The following is a 14362-nucleotide window of genomic DNA, read 5'->3' as shown; positions in this document are numbered from 1 at the left end:
TTGCCGTGAATAATCACCCCTCACTGCCCAGGTCCAGATGTATCATCCTCAGACTTCATGTTCCCACATCTGTGTAAGCTTAAAGAGAATCAAACTTTTCTTTGTTGCAACGTTCCACAATTGCTCTGTTCACGTTCTTCATTCTAAAATTCCTAATCAGTGGCATTCATAATGGCTTCATCTGATAAACCCCTCCGCATCGGTTATGTACCTGAGCACTTTTCTACCCCGCTATATTTTGCACAGAAGCATTTCGGCTTGGAGGGAGAACTCATTGCATTCCCGTCTGGCACGGGACATATGATTACTTCTCTTCGGGCTGGTGAGATTGATATTGGAATTGGACTTACTGAAGGATGGGTAGCTGGGTTGGGAAAGGATGAAGTGGAAGGAGATGGAGGATACAAGATCGTTGGCACATATGTTGAGACACCTCTATGTATGTCTCATCTCCGGCCATTGCCCTTCTCTCTCCCTGTTACCTACTAACGAGAAATCCGGACAGGTTGGGCTATTTCCACAGGAGCAAAACGAGACATCAACAGCATAGCAGATTTGAAGAATGGCAAAATTGGAGTCTCTAGGATAGGTTCGGGATCCTACGTGATGGGATTTGTCTTGGCAGATCAACAAGGCTGGCTTTCCTCCGATCCTTCTACACAACCGTTCGAATTCATCCCTCTCCAAACCTTCGAGAAACTCCGGAATGCCGTGAACGACAGTACGGCCGACTTCTTCATGTGGGAACATTTCACGTCGAAACGATACTACGACAATGGAGAGATCAAGAAAGTTGGAGAAATATACACGCCATGGTCGAGTTGGAAGATTGTTGCTAGTACGTCAATCAAGGAGAACGATGCAAGGTTAGAAGAGATGTTCGAGAAACTAGACAAGGGAGTGAGATATTTTGGTGGGAATAAAGAAGAAGCTGTCAAGTATATCAGCACGAAGTTGGACTATAGCGAGGCTGATGCCAGGGAATGGATGAAGACTGTAAAGTTTACAAGTGGGACCAAAGGCGTGGATTTAAGTGTGATTCAGAAGACGGTTGATACGTTGAAGAAGGCAGGTGTGTTGAAAGATGGAGGCATGAAGCCGGAGCAGATGATTGCTAGTCAAAGAAAGGCTTCATAGTCATCATGGAGAAAAGATGAGTCGAAGTGTAAGAATAGTAGGAAAAGCTGAAGTCTGACTGGCTTCAAACATTTGGATAATTCACAGCTTGAAAGAGACTTTAGCCCTTTTGCCACTTCATCGAACAATACTCCAGTCTTCCAAAAGCTTATTAATGTGATTAAAAGATGCCCTGCTGCAAGTCAGGTTTGTTCAGAGTATTTACTGACTGATCAGTCTCTCTTAAATTTTCGTCCCAAGTCAAAACATAGTACAATTACAAGAAATATCAATCCGCTTGCACCGCTAATCAAAACTGCTACATCGCCTCATTCTCCATGGTAGCAAGCAATAGAGGACACAGAGAGTTCTTTATTAACACGTAGAATGCTTTCTCAACCCTTTCGAAAACTTCAGACCTGAATAAAGCAGATCCCGGAGATCTCAACCGAGGCTCTGCCTTTCCAGAGATCAATCGATTCATGCCAAAGCCTTCCTGGTGGCGCAGCGGGGATAGCCAAATTGGCTAGTTCATGGTCAATGGAAGACACTAAGAAGAAGTGGATTCTTCCACTGACAATCTGAGACTTGGTGGGTATCGATAGTGCGTGTATCACGAACAAGTGCAGGTGTGAAAGCTTTTAACACAAAAGGGTGGGCTGCTGCGGATAAGCACGGATATTAGATGTTAATCTTAACCTTGGAAAGGTCACTTTCCATGCTAGCCGATTGTTGGACTGCTCGCCTATGAGCAACACGTGAGAAGAAAGGGGTTGATTAAGGTGACTTAGCATTTGCTCGGACTTCTTCTTATCGACATGTTCTAGATGTCGAAACGAGTGTTCAACACGAGGTTGGTATGATGGATATTCATTGGGAAGCTCTGCAGAGAAAAGGAGACGGCGAAACAAATAGTCAACATAGCTATCTTCTAAAATCGAGCGCATGCATTGCTAATAACAGATGACGCTACCTCTGAGTACGAGTGATTGCACAGCCTCTTGACTATATCGAGACTCAAACCCTTGTGTCGATCTCTGGCATGGGCATATGATAAAATAGGCATTCATGTCCAGAGCTCGCGTCACTCAATAAATCCTTAAACGACCCCTCGATTCTTAGCAGTTCTCCTGCTTTTTCTCCACACGGTGATGATAAAAGGCCAAGTCCTTTGTGTTTGCTTCCATGATTGAGTGAAAGAAATCGTACCCTGGTACATGCATAAGCTTTTTGAACTGAAGGATAATCTTGAGAAAGTCGCTCGAGATAAGGCCAGAAATTTTGCGTACTTGGAAGAGCTGCGACCTTCCCCACACATTAGTTGAGCTGAGGTGATTCTTCTTGACATGATGGTCAACAACACTTGCGAATATCTGCTGTAGCGAGAGTTTATACTCAACACGTGTTGCCTTTTTACAGCAATCAGCTGCGAGATTGCGCAACCTAAACACTTTGTCTCTTGGGTCTTGGCACGCCTGGCTGTATCGCAAGCAAACGTTGAGTAGTGGACGTAGATGCTGCTTTAGTTTTGCATGGTCGAAGTCTTCGGACTAAACTGGCGTAGGAAAGAACCTATAATTATCATGTTCCGATTTTGGTGAAATTTTGTACCCGTGGCGATTCAGATTTCTTTGGCGTACAAGTCGAAGTAAGATCGAAGAGCCGATTTCGGAAAGTGATTTGTTGTCCGCGAAGGACGGAGAAGTAGCTGCGTCACATCTCATCCCGATCGTGTCGAGAAACCAGCGCAATCGAAGCCAATGGCACGATTGTGCACCACATTGGATCGATATTGACGAGGCGAGAATGACTTCTTGCACAATCCACAGTCTTGTCCAGTATTCTCGGCGGTATAACAATACCAGATTCTCCAAGCACTAATTGAGCGAAGAAGGGGATTTGAAGATCTCTCGCCACTCGTATGGATTGCCCAACATGCGAAAAATTTCGATGCTCTACGTGGTCGAAGATCCAAGCCAGACAAGAACATTTGAGGCTTGGCTGTAGATCCTACCCATCTGAGCTACTTGATGGTTTCTATCAAGATCGCTATCTTGGTTGATGCATATCGCATATATCCACAAGATTCGAACTCCAATCGAAGGTGCTAGATGATGCAGGGCTTCCCAGAGGATTTCCCTGACAGCAACTTCCACGCCGTTGATCTGAATGGTCCTCGAATTTGCCCCACCGCACGTGTATGAAAGTGAATCATATTTAGGTTCGTCTTGGAGCCTCGTGTGTATGATTGTGCATTTGATGAGGCTCTGGCACAGAAGAGGTTGCAACAAAAGCAAGCGGATCTCATCGCGTTCCAGTAGTGGATTGTAGAAGCCGCAAGAGTACTTGATGACATTACCTCGCCTTGAAAGTCCGATATGATACTGTACAATCTGTACCAAGTAGTGATATGTGATCACTTAGGGAGGCTGACACGAGTGGTGAGTGTGCTTGCGCTGAAGGTCACACGAGGCACTATGGAATACAGCCAAATTACTTTTGGCAAAAGAGCTGAAAGCGACTCAAGAAGTCATGTGCTGACGCGCTCAATGGCGACACTTTCTACTCGCTCGACACTTCCCATACAACTCTAGCTTTTTCTTCCACTCGTTGGAGAAGCCTACTTCGTAGAATGAGCAGATTCTCTCTTTCGGGGTGATCTAAAGACGTGGCATCGAAAGCAATCTCACAGACCTCAAGAGCGCGATTGATGTCGGGCATATTGGCAGTCTTATCAAATCGAGTCTCAAGCCAAGATCCCAGTGACCCTAGGAGTTCGACTTGATCTGGAAAGTCGTTGCTAGTCATGCCTAAAGCCATTTCAAAAACCACAATAGCTCGGTCAAGATCAGCTTCTGATCCAATGTGTTCAGATCTAAGGGCAAGCCAGGTCCCCAAGTCTTTCAGCCAGAAAGGCAAAACCGTAAAGTCGGGATGAGGGGTACCCACGGCCATTTCGGTAAGCCGTACAGCTTCATTTATATCTCTCAGCTGCTTCAGCTCTTGAAATCGGAGGCCAAGGAGGGATCCCAGGTCGTTCATTATGTATACGGCATCTGCGTCGTCAGAAGTCATGTCAAGTGCACATTTAGTAGCTTCGATGGCCTCGTCCAAGTCACCGATTGACCGTTGTTGCTCGTGGCGTAACACCAAGAGATCTCTGAGAGGCTTCAGTGCAGTTGCTCTGTTGGTCTGCATGATTGGCGTGACCTCAACTCTTACTCTAGCGACGTCTATGAGCTCACTGATGTTTTTGACATTCATGGGAACTGAAATTGGATGATCTAGGAGTGCTCGGAGATTATGCAATCTGAGAGTCCTTTTTGAATCTCCAGGAGGAGTGAGAAAAACAGCTTCCTTGGCAGATCTAACGGCTTTGCTGAAATCTTCCACATTCCCTAGTTTTTCGAAGCGCGACCTGAGCATTGTTGATTTAGTGTTTAGTATCGGGGCTCGATCCGTATCGTCGACTATCGCATCAAGTGCCAAGTTTGTAGTCCGTACAGCACGATTTATGTCGTCCTCCACGAGCGTCTGTTGGAATCGCATCTCAAGAAAATTTGAAAGGTTATTCAAGCGCATAGCTCGTCTCGAGTCACCAGGCGGCGTCTCATCTTTCACTGTCTCAGACAGCTCGATGGCCCGATCAATGTCGTTGATACATCTCGTAAGCTCAAATTTCCTAGAAAGTCGGGTCGCCAGGTTGCTGAAGAGAGCCGCGCGTTCTAGTTGACTCAACGGGGCAGCATCAACAGCCTTCTCAGCGGCATCTACTGCCATTCTCGCGTCATCGGCATTCTTCGTAAGTTCATATCTCAATCCAAGCAGGATAGACAGCTGGAATAATGCTTCCGTAAGGTCCGGATCCGCTGGATGTGTCGTATCTACGGCCTTCTGTGTTAATTTGACCGCAGATTCCAATGCTGGCTTCGATCCGGTACGAATATAGTTCTGGTGTAATATTTGAGCTTGTTCGGTCAAGTTCCTTTGGTTTATTTGTCAGAGAGTGCTTTTGGACGCAAGGAACTTGGAAGAGAAGATTGGGACATGGTGTGGACATCTGGAGGCTGGTAATACCTACCGAACGACCACGGGCAACAAAGAATATGGCTTACATTGTGAATAGCTTCCGAGTGATTTGAATTCTTCTGAGAATTTTTTGATATGACCTTCAATTCACGAAGTCTCATCTCGAACACATTGTTTGCATTCTCTATTTGATTGGCCAGCGGACTCGCTCCAGGAGCGGAGTGATGATGTTCCCCGAATACGCGAGGGTCCCTGTATATATGACAAAGCCGGCTGCAGCAGGGTGGAGGGCGTATGCATAGAGCGTCCGTCGGCAGTGTCGTTTTCCGCCTTTCAATGTTGGGAGGCTGGCTGAAAGGTGAGCACAAGTCGTCAAAAAGCTCATAATAGTTGACGAAAGGCTTGACAGGAACATTCGTTGAGAGGAATTTGCGGTCTCAATTGTCCCGACTTTTACTTGATTCAACTGACTTCAAGAAAGAGCTTTCGAGAAATCGAGTAATTGGTGATTGACCCATCGCTTTCATGGGATATACGTGAGGCTCTTTAGCTTGACGTGCAGCCGATGTTGCGCCTTTCGAGGTCTACTCCTAATGCATTATCATTGTCCCTGTGCTTCCAAGTCAAGTTTTCTGCAAGACAATTTCCCTCGAGCCAAAGCGGTTGCTGTTTGGCAATATCTAGAAATGCCCTTAATTATGACGTGGCACGGCAAGGCGCTGGCTGTCAACGACGCCGTGCATCCTCTTGCATTCGCCGTGCAGCTATGGTGTATGCAAGTACTCCGGGCATTCGAGGCTGGGGATGACCGAGTACGCAGGAATCCATGCATGCCTAAAATCAAAGGGATACGCACGTCTTTCTCGGACAGTCAACAAGAGCCGGGTCAGAACTCACGTGTCAGTAACGAAAGTTGCGCAATGCAGGCGCCCTGAGACCCCTATGAACTTCGCACAAGGCACTTACCTAGCAATACATCTTAATTGCGCGCTGTCGACATTCTTCAGAGATTTCCGCTATACAGAAGTCTCTCCACAACTGACCATTTACGCACCTCCCACATGGATTCAGTCCCTCTTACTTCGGCAGGAGCACTATGGCCTCAAGCAGAAAGTCATACAGAAGTCGACGTCTTAGAAGCAGAGGAAGAAGCTTTACATAAAGGTGGGTTGTCGTAGACCCTCCAGACCTTCAAGCCTGAGCTCACTCTTTTACAGAGCCGCCCCAAACAGTAGTGAAGGAACTCATAGATACTTCTGACCTGAAAAAGGTAGACGTGAATACAGAAACACACTCTGTTCATAATCCACAAAAGTCTCCCCCAGTTGATCTTGAGGAGTCGTCCGAAGCGTTAGATGAGAGCATACAAACTGAGGAGGACGACCTCAAAAGAGACAGCAAGCCTGAATCTCCAGAAGCAGAAGAAATCTCTAGCCTTGAACCACCACCAGCTGAAGACTCCGGCAATTATGAGCCACCAGCAGAAGATTCTAGCTCTGAATCACGGTCTGAAGTTGTAGGCCATGAGCAGCCAAGTGACGAAGCTGGTTTCGACCCACATACTGAAGATGTTCTTCAGAGACCGGCAAGTGAAGACTCCGGCGTCGAAACAGGAACTGAAGACTGTGGAGATGAACAGCCAAGTGAAAAATCCAGCGTCGAATCACGAACTGAAGATGCTGATCACGGAATGCCGAGTGGGAACTCTGACCTTGAACCAGAAATTGATGATGTGAGCCCTGGGCCTCCCACTGGAGCCTCTGACCCAGAGTTATCAAGAGAGGATCTTGACCACGAATCCACAATAGAGAAGCCTTGTATGGAATCACTGACAGAAGATGCTGGCTCTGTGCATGGCACACCAAATCACAACAGTTCGGAATCTTTGGCAGTGGCAGCCACCTCTTCATCTTCCCCTGGGCCCAGCGACCCATCCTCTCCGAAATTTCCCACGGTTGTGGCCATGCCTGGCACTTCAAGCGGCAAGTCTTCGCGAAGAACTTCATTCTGGTCTGCCAAGGAAGAGGAGACTGGAGATCCAAAATCTGATCCTGACCTCAATAGCAAGCAATCACAGCAAAGTCTTGCCGAAGAATCAATGACTCCGATCTTATCCACAGGGCTAGACGGCGAGAAAGTGGTAGTGCCCGATGCGCTTGCAGCTGCTCGAAGATTTCAAGTGAAGCCATCCAATGCAGCGGGAGAGTGGGAGCAGCAGAAGAGAGAAGACCAAGAAATCTGTGACAAGAAGTGGGCGAAGCCTCTCGACGATCTTATGGCACTTGTCGGGCTCGAAGAAGTCAAGGCGCAATTCCTTGCCATCAAAGCTAAGATTGATACCTGCGGAGAACAAAACATCAATCTGAAGACGGAGCGTTTTAATGTGATCTTTCAAGGAAATCCTGGTACCGGTATAAAACCCTATCTCTCTAACTCTTTGCGTATATTGACAAGAGCTATTTAGGCAAGACAACTGTTGCCAATCTATTTGCGGCCTTCATGAGAGATGTGGGAGCAATTGAGTCAAGCGATGATCCCTCTAAGAAATCTCTCAAGGTAAGGTCTGGCGCCACGATGGCGTTCAAGGGGGCGAAGGGGGCAAAGAAGAGTATCAAGAAGCTGGTCAAGGACGCCGGTGGCGGCACTCTCTTCGTCGACGAAGCTTACCAACTTGTCGCTCCACATGCGTCCAGTGAGGGGCGCCAAGTCCTCGATATCATCTTGACGGAAATGGAAAAGAACATTGGAAAGCTACTTGTCATCTTCGTGGGCTATAAGAACGAGATGGAGGTCTTCTTTGAACACAATCCGGGACTGGGAAGTCGAATACCATACACAATACACTTTGAAGACTTTACCGACGACGAGCTTTGGAGAATATTGTGTGACAAGATCGAAAAGAGATATAGTGGGAAGATGAGAGTGGAGGATGGACTGCACGGCTTGTACATGCACATTGCTATTCGTCGACTTGGACTAGGCCGTGGGAGCAAAGGGTTCGGGAACGCGCGAGCTGTTGAAAACCTTCTCGCCACGATATCCGAGCGCCAAGCTCTACGAATAAGAGAAGAAGTTCGAAAGCACAAGAACGACAAAGTCAAGCATAAAGATCCGAATCGATTCTTTTTCACAAAGGAGGACTTGATAGGACCTGATCCGTCCATTGCCAAGAAAAAGAGCAAGGCGTGGAAAGAGTTGAAGGAGCTCATCGGCCTCGATGCTGTCAAGAAGGCTGTAGAGAACTTCTTTGGCCTTATTGAATCCAATTACAGACGAGAAATATCCGAGCGTCGTCCGATCCGTGTTCCCCTGAACCAAGTCTTTGTCGGTTCACCAGGAACGGGAAAGACGACAGTAGCCAGACTATATGGCCGGATTCTTGCTGACTTAGGTCTTCTCAGTCGTGGAGATGGTTCGTATTACTAACCTCATACCCATAGTGACCTTAGTGGCTGACCATGAATACGTTCTTAGTCGTACTAAAGAATCCTTCCGACTTTATCGGTGACGCCGTTGGAAAGTCAGAGGCTAATACACGGGGTATCTTAGCCTCGACCGCAGGCAAAGTTCTTGTTATCGACGAAGCTTACATGCTACATCCCGGCGATGGCCAGACAGACTCCTATCGCAATGGTGTTATCGACACTATTGTCGCCGAAGTCCAAGGTGTCTTGGGCGAAGATAGGTGCGTTATCCTTGTTGGATACGAAGACAAGCTCCGAAACATGTTCCACCATGTGAACCCAGGTCTCTCCAGGAGGTTCCCCATCGAGAACGCCTTTCGATTCGAGAACTTCTCTAAGCCCGAGTTAGAAGAGATCATGCGAAAAAAGATGGATGAGCAGGATCTCAATGCTACCGACGACGCGTACCGGGTTGCTGGCGATATCTTCGCTAGAGCTTTAATGCGTCCCAACTTCTCCAATGCCGGAGAAGTTGAGACTTTGATGGCGAAAGCGAAGATGAATTATGAAGCAAGATATGCGAAGGTTCCCATTCCAGAGAGACCTTACGACGTTGAATTTCAGCAAGAAGACATCGATCCAGACTTTGCTAGGGGATCCAGTGGGGAAAGCAGTTGCAGGTTGCTTCTCGATGGACTTGTCGCAGAGAAAATCATCACCAGGCTTGAACGATATCAGAAGTTGTCGATGGCTGCCCACAGATACAAGGTGGAACCACGAGTTCTTGTTCCGACTTGCATTGTCTTCAAAGGCCCCCCAGGTATGTATTTCCCCTGTTGATCTGCCATTGAATTTTCTACTGATTGGCTGAAAGGGACTGGAAAAACAACAGCGGCTCATAAGATGGGCAAGGTCTTTTATGACATAGGATTCTTGTCCACAGACGAGGTTATTTCTTGCACAGTATCCGACCTCGTGGGCCAGTACGTTGGTCAGACAGCTCCGAAGACCAAGACTCAGCTCCAGAAGGCTCTTGGCAAGGTCCTCATTATAGATGATGCGCACCAACTCAAGGAGGGTTACTATGCCAGTGAAGCCGCCAACGAGTTGACCATGTTCCTGACGAGGGAAGAAAACACGGGAAAGATTGTGGTCATTCTCATTGGCCAAACCTACCAGATCGAGGAACTAATGGTCGCTAGACCGGCGCTGTCTGGGTTGTTCACGGAAGAGATTGCCTTTGAGGACATCAATTCGCGCGACAGCATGTCTTTGCTGCAGAGGGAGCTTGCAAACAGACACGTCCAGGCGCCTTTCCTCAAGTACTCATATTTAGAGGGCTACATGAAGGTTCTAAAAGTCTTCGATGAGATTCGCTCTCTTCTGTCTTGGAATAATGCACGACATATTCAGGCCTTTGCGAAGCGCATAGCAGCCACACATATGCAGGAAGTTCTTCATGATCACGAGACGCATGATGACGATCAGGATCAGATACCACCAGTATCGGCGGAAACAGTACTCGCCTGCCTCAATCAAGAGTTATTTTCACACAAGTCCCGATCTAAGAAGGATACTACAGACGAGCAGAAGAATGCGAGTGTGTCACCTTTCGACCCGAGTGCTAATCCGTTCCGTATCGCCAACGAGATCCGCAATGCGCCGCCTCCACCGATCACTCATACGTATACAGATCGCGCACGGAGAGGCAGTACAAGTGTGTTCCACCCCCTTGCGCGCGTTCATTCGATCACGTCAATTCAAGAGGACGAGCCACCCTTCTCCCCGCTGAGCGCGTCGGCCCCGGGACTAGATGAAATTGTTGATGCTGAAAACGAGAAAGTGGAAAAGGAGGGTTCTGTCCACTCCTTGGGCCCTGTAAGTTCCGATGACCAAGACGACAATGGACCAGCTGAGATACCTCCGTTCCGCGAGGAAGGTGTCTCTGATGCCACGTGGACCCAGGTCCAAAAACAGAAGAAAGAGCAGAAAGATCGACGAGAGGCAAGGGATAGTGAAATTGAAAAACTACGCAAGGAACTCGCTGAACTCATAAGTAAGATGACGCGGCAGAGAGAATTGAGTGAGGATGAGATGCGAAGGTTGAAAGAGATCAAGGACAAGATAGAGAAGTTACTTTCTGATAAAGCTAGAGAAAAGGCTATACTGAAGGCACTGAAGAAGCGCGGACCATGCGAGAATGGATATCATTGGGATCGAGAAGGGGATGGGTGGAGATGTCAAGGAGGTTACCACTACGTGACTGACGATACTCTGGGAGGCTGGCTCTGACTAGACAGAAAATATACATGCAATCTAAGGCGATTTGAGCAGCTTCGTACCAATCCTTCGATGGTTTCGGCCTTCAAATCATCGGCTTGTTGTTGGAATTTGTAGTCTGCTAGCTTGAATGATCGTTCAACTAGGTAGGTAATTACTTTCGACAAGAAAAATAAGCGAGAATAGGAAAAGGGGTTGGCTAGCATTGGTTCCCTTCAGAGAGTTACGCCTATACGTGAAGTTGCAGATATAGAATGGTATTAGAGCATAAATAGGTATAGAAGCATGACTTTGTCCAATCTGAGTGATAACAATATCAAAAACTGTCCGCGCTAATGATCCGTCCCCCGCGCGGGCTCTCCCTCTCTCTCATACATATATTCTGGGTTTGAACTTGAATTCAAGATGGTAGACGGAATATTTCAGATAATCCTGGTCAGCATGTTGATCGAATACGTCTTCAGCTTCTTCACGGCCCGCAATGTCCGTTGTGTGACGGTAGGCAGTACCGAGAAATCCTAGGTCGACATGTCTACTCGACAAGACAACGACGATACTTTCATCGAGATCTCCGCTTCTGGGTATTGATTTAGGCCAGACGAGACGTGTCCCTTCGAGCTCCTCGTTGGATTTGTTCTCACCATAAGTATATGTAGTCTTAGGAAGGATATCGACACCAGATGGATCGCCACGAGACAGCCAGCTGATAGTCCCGATTCCAGTTACCAAGAATATGGATGCGAAGACTTGACGCGTCCCATCGTTTTGGATCTTCACATACACGTACTGTTCTTCAATGACGGAGCGGTCTCCCTCTGGCAGCGGCACGGGGGATGAATCCTGAACGCAACCCATTGTGATTGAGACGGAAGAGCAGTCCAGAGTATATTTTGGTTTGGCATTCATCTGTAGCATGTGATCCGATTTGGCGAGCTTTTCGACTTGATAGATAGCATCTTCCACTGCATCTCCTGGATTGGAATTGGTCAGAATCTCGTACTTCAAGATTGGTGCCGGCCGCGGTCTATGATGGATCAAGACCAGCTTGTTGTTCTCTTGTTGGATTGTAGCAAGTGGGCCGTGCTCATAGCTACCCGTCTTGAAGTGATGCACGAATCGAGACTTGGAGAGGCGGGATGAAAGTCGATCTGAGAGAGCTGTGTCATTGACGAGGACCTCGATCCCAAGTTCTGGTCTTATCATCCGAAGTGGAAAAGCCTTTGCCCCGCCCTTCGACCGCTCTGGGAGTTTCCAATGAGACCCAAAGTACTGCACATGAACCTTGGAAGTTGTAGGCATGACATGAAGGACTGTAGCAACTGCGATCTGTTTGGTTGGATCGACAGCTACGGCTGTCAAAGGCATGATGGCATATTCATCACCGTCGCGAATGCCCGCTAACAAGCCCCCCATCAGAATAACATTATTTCCTCGCTGCTTCAGCCCAAGCTGACCCCAGTAGTCAAGTCGATCCAATGAGAACAACGCACGCATCATCTCCCCTTCGACCTGTGGACGTTGAAAAGCCGAGATGTTCGGGTCCATCAACACCTTGCGCAGGTGTACCAATACGGCGTCCCAAGAGATAATGTTGTCACCTGCATCTTTGATCACTGCCACAAGCTCCCTGGTCATCTGTCCCATGGAAACTTGATCTTTATCGGAAATAAAGACTTCGTAGGCCCCTTGATCACTCCCGCAAGCAACTACACGGACCGAGTGCGGATTCCCTTCGAGATAGAAGCTACTCTGATCGAAGAAACCAGACTCCTGCAACTGTCTCCTATGATTCTCAAGAGTTTCGCGGGATACAGGTGCATAGAACCTCACTTGAAACGGCCCACGAGACATTAGCTCAGCGTGACAGCAGTCAAGTATGATCGTGACGTTTCTGGTCTTGTTCGTGAGACCTCTAGCAAGATGGGAGACCTCCACATCGAGTATGCCTCGAAAATCGCCAGGTTTCGATTCTTCGATGTCTGTCGGAAGCAGGTACTGCAATGGGAGTCCTGGACCGGAGTTCTTCGGAGCGCAACCTCCATGTCCCGAGTAATAGACGACGACGGCATCCTCTTTGGATGTCTGCTGAATTAGATGACGCCATGCCCTGATAATACCGTCTCTCGTAGCACTCTCGCCGTAGCACAGCGTTATGTCAAAGCCACGAGCAATGAGGAGATCTGACATGGCCGTAAGATCGTGCCGGACGCCGTTCAGAGACTTTTCGGAACCCCCGATGAGTAAGGCTCTCTTTTTAGAAGCATTCAGGAGCTTGTCGAAGGTGTCCCAATCTTCCTGGGTGATATTAGCCTCCATATCACCCAGATCCACCTCATCGTCGTCGACCACCTCGGCTGCTTTGTCCAACTCCTGCTGTGCGTCACCTTTCATGCCTGCTTGGCCAAGATCCTGAAGGTCGAGAAGCGAGATCTCCTTGACGAGAGATGATTGGATTGCCGCTTTCTTGACGAAGTCAAGCTTCAAGCGTCTGAATTGCGCCGCCCATACCCGTTCCTCTTTGTGGCTAAACTTGACGGCATTCGTTGCTCCATTTGAGATCGTGCCTTTGGCACCCACTCCACCATTATTGAGTAAAATACTTGCTACCCCAGAGACAGGCTCAGGGGGTGGAATCTGCACGGAGACTCTACCCTTTGAAGCCGTGTTCGTCTCATTGCGAAGACTCACTTCGGAAAGTAGCTGAATTCCCGTGACCAGCCAGATCTGTGGATGCCTTGCTTTACCAAGTTTCAGCTTGTTCAAGTGATAAATCTTCTCGGATACGGCGGTGCGCGAGTTAAGCCATTCTCTGGCTCCGGGAGATGCTAGGACGACCCTGTTCAAGAAGTCTGTAGCTCTATGCAAAGAGTTAAATATGAGTCAAAATGAGGCCTTGGAGACAGTAGGCAAAGCTCACTTACTGATCAATCTGGTATCTACGAGCGTTCTTTCCCTCAAGATGAAGTTGAGAACTGCGTGAATTGCTCACATCTCCTCCAAAGACTGTGGACAGGCTTACAGAGCCAGATACATCGTGTGATATTTGAACATCAATCGCGAGATCTGCGTCGATCTGAGGCTTGCCGGTCCACTCAGATAAGTCATCCAGTCTAGAATACTTAGCAAAGATTTCGTGACCGGCTTTACTTTGCGCGTAGGACTTACTCGTATGGACAGGAAAAGGGTTCTCTCTCCTGAGGATTTCGTGGAAAGAAGAGAAGATTGCCCAACTTCAACTTGTCTGGGTCCCGCCCTTGCTGATAGACCAGATACGTTGCCTTCTCCCTTCCAGACATCTGCAATGATTACTCGGGAAGATAATTCAATACTGAGCCGAAGCAGGCAAGAAAGAAGCAGTGGGTATTCGAGCGTATGGTCCAAAGAGCTGAGAATTCAAGCCAGATATTGCGATAATCAATGCACCTGCAGGACCTCGATTGCCTTTGAGTGAACTATAAGCTACGCTAATAGACTTGTTGACTTGACCTTCGCAAATGCGTCAGTCGGAGCCTGCTAGGCAGGGGTGTCCTTTG

The 14362-nt window shown here is 47.9% G+C and overlaps 4 protein-coding genes across 4 annotated transcripts; 2 read left to right on the top strand and 2 right to left on the bottom strand.

Moving 5' to 3' along the window:
- Window positions 1-45: 45 nt before the first annotated feature.
- On the top strand, window positions 46-1251 carry LY89DRAFT_644969 (uracil-DNA glycosylase-like protein). Its single transcript, XM_018211853.1, has 2 exons — window positions 46-439; window positions 506-1251. The coding sequence occupies exons 1-2, from the start codon at window positions 172-174 to the stop codon at window positions 1135-1137; spliced, it is 900 nt and encodes a 299-aa protein (XP_018071817.1). The 5' UTR covers window positions 46-171; the 3' UTR covers window positions 1138-1251.
- A 2311-nt stretch (window positions 1252-3562) lies between these two features.
- On the bottom strand, window positions 3563-5392 carry LY89DRAFT_54030 (uncharacterized protein). The gene is made up of 2 exons (XM_018208157.1): window positions 5232-5392; window positions 3563-5101 (listed from the first exon to the last, which is right to left on the bottom strand). Coding segments are annotated over exons 1-2 (1425 nt in total). The 5' UTR covers window positions 5234-5392; the 3' UTR covers window positions 3563-3678.
- A 1851-nt stretch (window positions 5393-7243) lies between these two features.
- Window positions 7244-10223, top strand: LY89DRAFT_584523 (P-loop containing nucleoside triphosphate hydrolase protein; the record flags this gene model as incomplete). Its single annotated transcript, XM_018209270.1, has 4 exons — window positions 7244-7556; window positions 7610-8557; window positions 8620-9369; window positions 9424-10223. Coding segments are annotated over 4 exons (2811 nt in total), but the record flags the coding sequence as incomplete, so codon positions are not given.
- Window positions 10224-11019: 796 nt separating this feature from the next.
- LY89DRAFT_53904 (uncharacterized protein) lies at window positions 11020-14314 on the bottom strand. The gene is made up of 3 exons (XM_018208141.1): window positions 13995-14314; window positions 13751-13939; window positions 11020-13686 (listed from the first exon to the last, which is right to left on the bottom strand). Exons 1-3 carry the CDS (start codon window positions 14123-14125, stop codon window positions 11199-11201), a joined length of 2808 nt encoding a protein of 935 aa, XP_018071814.1. The 5' UTR covers window positions 14126-14314; the 3' UTR covers window positions 11020-11198.
- Window positions 14315-14362: the final 48 nt, after the last annotated feature.

The sequence above is a fragment of the Mollisia scopiformis genome (assembly GCF_001500285.1).
Source record: "Mollisia scopiformis unplaced genomic scaffold LY89scaffold_11, whole genome shotgun sequence".
NCBI classification, from domain to species: domain Eukaryota; kingdom Fungi; phylum Ascomycota; class Leotiomycetes; order Helotiales; family Mollisiaceae; genus Mollisia; species Mollisia scopiformis.
This window is presented reverse-complemented; position numbering and strand designations above follow the sequence as displayed.

Coding starts and splice junctions, on each gene's coding strand:
- LY89DRAFT_644969 (XM_018211853.1), top strand. CDS start 172: ATGGCTTCATCTGATAAACCCCTCCGCATCGGTTATGTACCTGAGCAC. Junction 440..505: donor ATATGTTGAGACACCTCTAT/GTATGTCTCATC, acceptor AAATCCGGACAG/GTTGGGCTATTTCCACAGGA.
- LY89DRAFT_53904 (XM_018208141.1), bottom strand. CDS start 14,125: ATGTCTGGAAGGGAGAAGGCAACGTATCTGGTCTATCAGCAAGGGCGG. Junction 13,940..13,994: donor CCCTTTTCCTGTCCATACGA/GTAAGTCCTACG, acceptor TAAGTATTCTAG/ACTGGATGACTTATCTGAGT. Junction 13,687..13,750: donor CGTAGATACCAGATTGATCA/GTAAGTGAGCTT, acceptor CTCTTTGCATAG/AGCTACAGACTTCTTGAACA.